Source organism: Thamnophis elegans, chromosome 9 (assembly GCF_009769535.1).
Source record: "Thamnophis elegans isolate rThaEle1 chromosome 9, rThaEle1.pri, whole genome shotgun sequence".
Taxonomy (NCBI): Eukaryota; Metazoa; Chordata; class Lepidosauria; order Squamata; family Colubridae; genus Thamnophis; species Thamnophis elegans.
Window position 1 is genome coordinate 728,693 of NC_045549.1, and position 9,756 is coordinate 738,448.

A 9,756-nucleotide genomic window follows, 5' to 3' on the forward strand; every position below is an offset into this window, starting at 1 on the left:
CATCAAGGACCAGCTAGGAAAAAACCACCACCGTCTCTGCAAGCTTCCTGGAGGACTTTCTGAGCCCAATTCTCACAGGAAGTGCCAACACGCGGGCATGCACGCGGGTTGCTTTTGAAACGCTTGGATCTGGGTCTGAACGGGCAAATAGTTGCAACTGGGAAGCTGTCTTTTCCACCCTTCTGTGCCCTCCTGCCTGCCTGCCTGCCTGCCTCAGAGATGCTCCTGGGTGTAAATGCCAGGATCCGAGAAGCTGTGTGGGAATCTGGGCACCTTCTCGCCTTTCCTGTGCCTCTTGGATCATGAGGTCTAGTCACTTGAAGATCCAACGCCCGGGCGGTGGGCGTTGTGGGTTCCTCGAGACGGGGCTCCTGTTCCGGAGTTTAAATGCCAGGCCGGCGATTTAAAAGTCGGAGTTAAGCCGATGCAGCCCGCGGGACCTTCCCCTCCTGTCCCCCGCCCGCAAAGAGGGAGAGTCGCCCCCCCCCCCGTTTTCTGCAGGATGGTTTCTGCGGGGATCCCGCGCTGCCTCCAGCTGGGAAGCTGCGGAACGCAGGCGGGGAGGTCGCTAGAGGGCGCCGGGCGTCAGCCGCCGCTCGGCCGCGGGATTTCTCTCGGGGCAGCCGGGGCAGAGAGCCGGGGAAGTCCGCCGGTCTTGCGCGAGTCGGGCGGGGAGCTCGGGGGCCTCCTCGGTCGCCCCACGGAAGAGGCCTGGGAGCCTTGCAGCCCCCCCGCGAGAGCTCCTGAGCCGGGCTCCCTCCTTCGGGTGCCCCTTTCCCCGGAGCCTGGCTCCCGAGGAGGCCGGCCGAGCCTCCCCTTCGCTCCTCGCCGCCGGAGGGACAACGGAGCGCGACGGCTGAACTTCCCAAGGAGGAGACCCCTCGGATCCCCCGCCGGCACACGAGAGTTGGCGGGCCACGAGAAAGCAGCCCTCTGTGCATGGGCAGAGGGCAGAGGCTGCCTTCCTTTCACACCGTCCCAAAGGCGCTTTTTTCAAGAAGACGCTGGACCTTCTGGTTTTCCTTTGAAGGCGTTTCGCTTCTCACCCAAGGCGCTTTCCCAGTTCTGAGTGAGAGCGGAAGAAGCTTCTTGGATGAGAAACGAAACGTCTTCAAAGGAAAACCAGAAGGTCCAGCTGCCTTTTTTTTGGGGGGGGGGGAGCATCTTTGGGACAACCTGAGACTTTCACGCCCAGGTTGTCACTTGTCAGCCAAGCCCAACTCGCCAACAGGGGACCGCGGCTGGGCCCAGGTCGGCCGGCCCTCCGTGCAAAGGCTCCCCCCCGACCTGCTCCCCAGGACCCGCCCCTCCTCCTGTGCCTGGGCTGCGGCGCCCCCCAACCCCGGAACCTCCGGGTCCCGTCTGGTGAAGCCGCCCTTGTTCATGCCGAGACCGGGAAAACCCGCGGCTGTTATTTGACTAAACAAAACTTTCGCGAGAGGCGCCTGGCATGTGAAATGCAGGGCAGCCTCCAGGAAACCAGCATTTTGCACACAGGTCCCCCCTCCCTCGTGTGTGTGTGTGTGTGTGTGTGTGTTGCTTGGGAGGTTCTCCCTTGCACGCTGGTCGCTCTGCCTTCCACCGAGGAGTGCAGGGCTCCCTTCCCGAATTCATATCCCCCCCTGCTTCCCCGACGTGAGCCGGATGCACCGCCCCGCCTGACCTTGGCGCGTGCTCCCTGCTGCTGGAGCCGGAGGGAGGGGGAGGAAGGGGGGCTCCGGCCCGGCTCTGCACGTGCAAGTTAATCAAAAGTAAGCAACACTCTTTTTCCGCCTGGCCTCCTGGAGGAGGAGGGGGGGGGCGGCAGGGCAGGCCGTCAGCAGCCCAGAGGATCTCCTCCTCCTCCCCCGGCTGCTGCTCCTAGAGATGCTACTACTTGGACGTGCCCTCTCCCCCCTCCTGCTAGCGAGGCCCCCCTGGCAGTTTACCTTGGCAGAGGAGGAGGCGAGCTGCGCCAGGCTGGGCTGTGCAGGCGGGGAGACCGGGTGCCTGGACCCTCGCAGGGGTTGGAGGCCCAGACGGTGCCCTAGCTGGACATCCCCAGAGACACCTGGACGCCCGCCCTGGGGGAACCAGAGGAGGCAGGCAAAGGAGGACCGGGCCAATGCCCTGATCGAGAAGCCCTTCCAAGCTTTGCCAGCCTCAGTGGCTCCCTGATCTTGTGGTTTCCTTGCAGAGGTTTTCATTGCCCATCAGGGCACTGATGATGTTCCCTAACTGGGTCATGAAACGTCTGCAAGGAAACAACGAATCTCAGAGAGCACCAAGGACCCCACAGTCCTCCTCCTCCTCCTCCTCCTCTCCCTTCTAGCACTGATGATATTATCCAGTTGGGTCATGAAGCGTCTGCAAGAAAACCACCCAGCTCCGAGAGCACCAAGGAGCCCACAGATCGGTTCAGTGCCATAAATGGCAGCGTTGGCACACGGGGGCAGAAATGTGACCTGCCTTGGTTGGGGCATTGCCCTCTTGAGAGACCGCCTGCTGCCAATCACCTCCACTAGACCGATTAGATCCCTCAGATTAGGCCTCCTCCAAATTCCATCCGCCGGCCAGTGTTGACTGGCGACTACCCGGAGGAGAGCCTTCTCGGTGGCTGCTCCGACCCTCTGGAACGAGCTCCCCGTGGAGATTCGAACCCTCACCACCCTCCAGACCTTCCGCGTAGCCCTTAAAACCTGGCTGTTCCGACAGGCCTGGGGCTAAAGAGTTTTTTGCCCCCCCCCCGTCTCGAATGGTATGACTGTTGTGTGTTTTTAAATTATGCATTGTTATGTTTCGTTTTTATTTTTTTGTCTGTACCCCCTTCCCTGATTTGAATTGTGAGCCGCCCTGAGTCCCCTTCGGGGGAAAAGGGCAGCATATAAATATAATAAAATCAAAATCAAATCAAATCAATCTTTATGGTCAAGCAAACCCTGTCAAATAAACCTGGTTTTCATATAAGCCATCAACCATGTTGTGGAAGCCACAGCGATTGAAGCTGTGGGGGCCCTGAACCCAGGTGTGTCCTGCAGGGATGGAAAACCCTCAAGGGTGGGCCAAGAGTTGTGCAAAGTCTCTCTGCTCCGTGGGCCCCCTGGAAGAACACAGAACATAGAATGGCAGAGTTTGAAGGGCCCTTGGAGGTCTTCTAGTCCAACCCTCTGCCCATGGCAGGAGATCCTATACTTATACCATTTCGGGCTTTCTTTGGGATTGATGGGATGGGTACTTGTGGTCATAGAAAGAACAACAGAATAACATAACAGAATATCCAGGAGTTAGAAGGGGCCTCGGAGGTCATCTAGTCCAACCCCCTAAAGCAGGGAGACCCTATAGTACCATTTCAGCCAAACGGCTAATTTCTTCTGAAAAACTTCCAGTATTGGAACAGCCACAACTTCTGGAAGCAAGTTGTTCCACTGGCTAATCTCGCTTTGCTCTGCTTTTCCCCTCTAGGCCTTGGGGTGAGGTGGGGGTCGGATCCTGCAGGAGTTTGGGGGGAGGGGGGAAATCCCTGACCCATGAAATGGCATCACGGTGATGACCAGGCCAACCTCTCCCTTCTTAGCCCAATGCTCTCTCCTTCCTGCACTTCAGGTGTTCTCCAAAATCTTCAGCCATGAAGCTCTGGAAAGCTACCTGCCCAAGATCCGGCTGGTGATCCAGGAGACCCTGAGGGCCTGGGGCAGGAACCCCGACCCCATCAACGTCTACCACGAAGCCCAGAAGCTCACCTTCCACATGGCCATCCGGGTCCTTCTGGGGTTCCGAATCCCAGACGGGGAGCTCGGCCAGATGTTCGAAGTCTACCAGCAGTTCGTGGAGAACGTCTTCTCCTTACCTGTGGACCTGCCCTTCAGCGGCTACCGTAAGGTAAGAAAGGGTGGGGCAGAAACTTAAGGGCTTCACCTGTGCTGGACCAACTCCTGGCCTTGTTAAACAGAAGGGCGTTTGCCAGGCTCTCTCCCTGCCCAAAAACCCCATCGGGAAGTCTGGTCCGACCCTGGGAGATGTTTTGCATCCTTGGAGGCAACTCCTGATGGGTCCAAATGGGGGGAAATGGGGGTGGGGGATTTTGGTTCTTGTATTTTAGATGGTTCCACCACAAAACCGCGGTAGACAAAATCGCGCTCGACGAAAGTGCGTATGTGACGTCATCACAGCGTGACGAAAACATCGCGCTGTGATCGATAAATGTAAAATTAAAGCGAAAACCTTACCCTAACCCCCCCAAACCTAACCCTAACCCTAACCCTAACCCTTAACCTAACCCTAAACCTAACCCTAAACCTAACCGTTAACCTAACGCTAAACCTAACGCTAACCCTTAACCTAACGCTAAACGTAACCCTAACGCTCTAAACCTAACCCTAACCCTTAACCTAACCCTAACCCTAACCCTAACCCTAACCCTAACCCTAACCCTAACCCTAACCCTAACCCTAACCCTAACCCTAACCCTTACCTTTATGTGAATCGGCTTGCTTTAATTTTAATTTTATTTCAATTTTTAATTTTTTTCGTCGCGCTGTGATGACGTCACGTACGCGCTTTCGTCGAGCACGCTTTTGTGGACCGCGGTTTTGACGGGTCACGATTTTAGATGCTTTTAGGGCAGGAATGTCCAATCTTGGCAAGTTTAAAATTTGTGGACTTCAACTCCCAGAATTCTGGGAATTGAAGTCCAGAAGCTTTGAAGCTGCCGAGGTTGGACACACCCCACCCCCCCGTTTCAGAAGGTTCAACTCAGGACAGATGTCCGGCTGTCACCCCACTGAGAGCCCTGCAGATGTGGCTGGGGGCACTCTGGGACTCAAAGGCTCAACCCAGCGGGAGGGCATGGGAGCGACCTGATGCCACCGGGTGTCCTTTTTCCGTTAGGGGATTCGTGCCAGGGAGATCTTGCAGAAGGGCTTAGAAAAAGCCATCCGGGAGAAGCTGCAGAACGCCCACGACAAAGACTACCTGGATGCTCTGGACCTCCTGATCGAGAGCGGCAAAGAACACGGCAAAGAACTCACCATGCAGGAGCTGAAGGTACCGGTGCCACTTCTCTCTCTGGCCACTGGGGGCGCTAGACTCCCCTTCTCTGCCCAATGCGTAGAACAGAACAGGATAGAATGGTGTTTCTCAACCTTGGTAACTTGAAGATGTCTGGACTTCAACTCCCAGAATTCCCAACTCCCAACTCCCAGTGGCTGGGTGGTGGCGTGAATGGATTAGAACAGTGTTTCTCAACCTTGGCAACTTGAAGATGTCCAGACTTCAACTCCCAGAATTCCCCAGCCAGCGAATGCTGGCTGGGGAATTCTGGGAGTTGAAGTCCGGACATCTTCAAGTTGCCAAGGTTGAGAAACACTGGGATAGAATAACAGAGCTGGAAGGGACCCCGGGGGTCTTCTAGTTCAACCCCCTACACTTTTTCCAAAGTCTCTTTTTTTGTAACGTGGTGACCCCAACTGGATGCAGGATTCCAGATGTGGCCTTCCTAAGGCTTTATAAAGCATTACCGAGACTTCATGTGGTTTTGATTTGATGCCTCTGTTTATGCAGCCAAGGATTGTATTGGCTTTTTTGGCTGTTGCTGGACATTACTGGCTCGTGTTTAAGGGATCGTCCACTCGGGCTCCAGGGTCCCCGTCGCAGTGGCTGTGTTTGGGGCCAGGTCTCACCTAATCTGCACTCTCCCACTCTCACGGCCTTCCCAAAGGCTACCAAAACCTGGCTATTCCGGCAGGCCTGGGGCTGTTCACCTCACGTATGAGGTCCAGCCCCGCCTAGATTGAGTGTATGAAGTGATTTTTTAGCTGTAAATGTGTTTTTATTTTCCATTTTCATTTTGTACAGTCACATATATACTGTGCATAACCGGGGCCATACAACATTAAACAATAAACACAGCAATTCCTCTTGTCAACAGTACCCCCCAAAATAGAAACCCAATGTACCTCTTCGACCCTCCATACACCCTTTCTTATGCCCCCCTCCAACTTTCCTTCTTCCCTCCATCATTCCCCTCTACCCTACTTCCCCTCCCACTCTACCACTCCTCTCTCCCGATACACTCCCTCCCTTCCTTCTCCCCCTCCCTCCCATCCTCTCTCCCACCCTCTCTACCCCTCTTTCTTCTATCCCTCTACTCCTCCCTTCGGTGTATTTCTACTATCTATTAATATATTCAGCTTGTCCTATTTTTACAGTGGAATTATAGAGCAACAGTATACAAGTGCAGTCGCGTTACTTTAAAATCTAACACATACTATATATCCCCCCTCCCCCCTCCCCCCTAACACCCCACCTCCCTCCCCCCCCCCGACTTCCCAGAGCCCGTACACGGTATAGGTTATGAAGTGATTTTTTAATCTGTTTTTATTCTCTCTATTTTAATTTTTTATTTTTGAAATGTATTGCTGTAAGCCGCCCGGAGTCCTTCGGGATTGGGGGGCCTATAAATTTATTAAACAGTTAAAACAGTTAAACTTGGACCTCTGGTTTTTCCTGCCCAGGTGTAAAACCTGGCTCTTCTCCACATTTATTGTCATGTTGTCGGATAGGACGACATCTTTGGGCTCTAAGGAGCTCAACCCGTCAGCCCTGGCTCACGCAGCCTCTCTTTGCCCTAGGATGGCACCCTGGAGCTGATCTTCGCTGCTTATGCCACCACCGCCAGTGCCAGCACCTCTCTGGTTATGCAGCTGCTGAAGCAGCCGGCGGTCCTGGAGAAACTCCACGAAGAGCTGAGGAACAAGGGCCTCCTGCACAACGGCTGCCTCTGCGAGGGGGCCCTTCGGCTGGAGACCATCCACGGCCTCCGCTACCTGGACTGCGTCATCAAGGAGGTGCTCCGGCTTTTCACCCCCATTTCGGGGGGCTACCGGACGGTGCTGCAGACCTTTGAGCTGGATGTGAGTATAGGAGGACCTTGTGCGAAGCCGCCTCCCCTGGAGCTTCTAGGCCAAATGTTTCTCAACCTTTAAGAGGTCTGGACTTCAACTCCCAGAATTCCCCAGCCGCAAAGAACCCTGGGAGCCAAAGTCCACACCTCTTAAAGGAGCCAAGGCTGAGAAACACTGACCCAGGTTGACATGAATTGGGAGACAAGACTCCAAGGATACAAGGGGCCACCCTATGACAGTGATGACGTTCCCTAGTTGGGTCATGAAATGTTGGAAAGAAAACCACCAAGCTCAGAGAGTCCCAAGAACCCCGTGTTTCTCCTCCTCCTCCTCCTCCTCCTCCTCCTCCTCCTCTCCCTTCTAGCACTGATGACGCTCCCTAGTTGGGTCATGAGGCGTGTGATGGGACATCTGGAGTTTCCGAGGACTTGGGGTTCCCCTAAAGCAGCTCCTCCTGCAGCAGCCTCCTAGGAGAGCCCTGGGGCATCCGGAGCCTTCGGGGGGACTCTCTCTCTGTGCCCCCCCTGACAATCCCTCTCCTGTTTCTCCAGGGCTTCCAGATCCCCAAAGGGTGGAGCATCATGTACAGCATCCGAGACACTCACGACACGGCGCCCGTCTTCAAAGACGTGGACGCCTTCGACCCCGACCGCTTCAGCCAGGAGCGCAGCGAAGACAAGGATGGCCGCTTCCACTACCTGCCCTTCGGCGGAGGGGTTCGGACCTGTCTGGGGAAGCACCTGGCCAAGCTCTTCCTCAAAGTGCTGGCCATCGAGCTGGCCAGCACGAGCCGATTCGAACTGGCCACCAGGACTTTCCCTCCGGTGACTCTGGTGCCGGTGGTCCACCCGGTCGATGGACTCAAGGTCAAGTTCTTCGGCCTGGATTCCAACCAGAACGAGATCTTGACAGAGAGAGAGGCCCTGCTGGGGGCCACCGTGTAGGCCGAGGGCTTCTCTGGGCTGGCCAGGTGGAAGGGACCGGAGCGGAGAGGGGGAAGGAAGAAGCTCGGCCCACCGCGCGCGAGGGAGGAGGCCGGACCTCGGTGGACACATTTGGCAAAGTCGCCTCCAGGGAACAGGCCAAAAACTGTGCGGGTGTTTTACTCTGGGGGCGAACAGCGGATTTCTCCCTCGCGGCTTCTCTTCGGTTTGTGTTTGAACACCGGCGAGAAGCGAATTGTGTTGACCATAATCAGCGTATGTATGTATGTGTGTGTGTATGTATGTATGTATATACACGTACTTCCAAGGGTTAATCAGGCAGTGCCATCCCACGGCAGTTGGGGACTCTTCTTGTCTTTGCCATCCAAAATGGCCGAGGGAATCCCCAGAGGGCCCCCCCGGGGGGGGGGAGAGGAGGGTGGGAAGGAGCCCTCCAGGCGGGCATGCTTGGGCTCAGGCATAAGGGCAGCACCCAGGAAGGGAGGGGACCAGGAAGATGGCTGGGGATGGAATCCCCACGTTTTTGGCAGGGCAGGAGACTCGAGGCACTTTGGCAAAGCTTTGAGGTGGGGCCTGGGGTCTGCACAGCTGCCCTCAAAGCTCAGAGGAGTCTCAGCTTCTCTTGGGTCGTCTTCTTGGTGGCCCCCACCCCAGGCTCAGCCCCATCTTCCTGAGGAGCCCACGCCTGATCCAAGGAGGTCACGGGAGGCTGTCAGCTTCCTTGCTCCCCTTGTCTCCCTGCAAGCCCCCCTCCACAGTGAGGGAGGCCTTGGGCTCCCTCCCCAGAGAGACTTGAAGGCCTTCTTGGAGTCTTCTCAATCCCAAGACCGGGAATTTTTCCTTTGCCACAAGAGGCTCCGGAAGATTTTTGACAAGGGAGTTTTATATCCAGCCATCTCTGTCCCGGAGGGGCCCTTGGTGGTCTCTGAGGTGGGTCGTTTCCTTGGAGGCGTTTCATCGCCTAACTAGGTAACATCATCTGTGCTAGTGGGAAGTGGGGTTCGCTCGTAAACGCTCTCTCTACCAGCACTGATGATGTTACCTAGTGAGGTAAAATGAACCAAGGACTCCTCATTTCAACCCCCAGCTGCAAATATTCTCCTTGATCGGTCTATCCATATACATGCATGCATTTTATTTACTCCGGGATAACTCCTGTTTGATTGACCGCTCCTAGCTAATATAAGTTGACTAAAAATAAAATGAAATGAAATATTAAAATGTTACTGCAGTGGATTTGCAGAATGAAGCACTTTCGAGACTCAGAATCTGTGTTTGTCTTGCGTTTCTTTTGATGGCTTAGCGTAGTTCCTGTTGGCGCGATTATTTTATACAAGAAAAGTGGTGGGTTCATTTTTGTCTGAGTTTATAAACTATAAGTATTATTTTTGTTATTAAGTCAGAATGGATATTTAGTATAATAATGTTGCTGTCTCAAATGTGTGTTATTTAGTAAAATATGAATGATTCCACCGCTTTGCTTTTTTCTTTCATTCTTTATGGCAGTGGTTCCCAAACTTGGCAACTTTAAGACTGGTGGACTTCAACTCCCAGAATTCTCCAGCCAGCTCTGCAGAGCTGGCTGGAGAATTCTGGGAGTTGAAGTCCACAAGTCTTAAAGTTGCCAAGTTTGGGAACCACTGCTTTATGGCAAACTTGTCTGTTGAGAAATGGAGCCACACCTGGTGTGTGTGTGTGTGTGTTTGTATGTGTGTGTGCAGAGGGAGGGGCGGCAGAAGCTCTTGTGCAATTCCCTACAACACAAACCTTGTGTGCAGAATTGGGGCCAGGCCACTTCCCATGAGCTGCGCTGAGTTTAATATTAAATTAAATAAGCACCTGTTGTGTGGGGATGCATTTCAGTGCTGTGTGTCTAGTGTCCTGTGGCTTTTGATGTGTCTGTAATATGGGGGGGGGGGTCAGCCCACCCT

The 9,756-nt window shown here is 54.6% G+C and overlaps 1 protein-coding gene across 1 annotated transcript; it reads left to right on the plus strand.

Annotated features, from left to right (window-relative positions):
- The first annotated feature begins 235 nt into the window (after window positions 1-235).
- On the plus strand, window positions 236-9,341 carry LOC116513279 (cytochrome P450 26B1-like). Its single transcript, XM_032224296.1, has 5 exons — window positions 236-307; window positions 3,583-3,858; window positions 4,867-5,022; window positions 6,609-6,890; window positions 7,433-9,341. The coding sequence occupies exons 1-5, from the start codon at window positions 236-238 to the stop codon at window positions 7,823-7,825; spliced, it is 1,179 nt and encodes a 392-aa protein (XP_032080187.1). The 3' UTR covers window positions 7,826-9,341.
- The last annotated feature ends 415 nt before the right edge of the window (window positions 9,342-9,756 follow it).

What these genes read in the sequence shown, in the direction of transcription:
- LOC116513279 (XM_032224296.1), top strand. Translation starts at nt 236, where the DNA reads ATGCCAGGATCCGAGAAGCTGTGTGGGAATCTGGGCACCTTCTCGCCT. An exon ending in CCTTCAGCGGCTACCGTAAG is followed by an intron (nt 3,859 to 4,866) that starts GTAAGAAAGGGT and finishes TTTTTCCGTTAG; the next exon opens with GGGATTCGTGCCAGGGAGAT. An exon ending in TCACCATGCAGGAGCTGAAG is followed by an intron (nt 5,023 to 6,608) that starts GTACCGGTGCCA and finishes TCTTTGCCCTAG; the next exon opens with GATGGCACCCTGGAGCTGAT.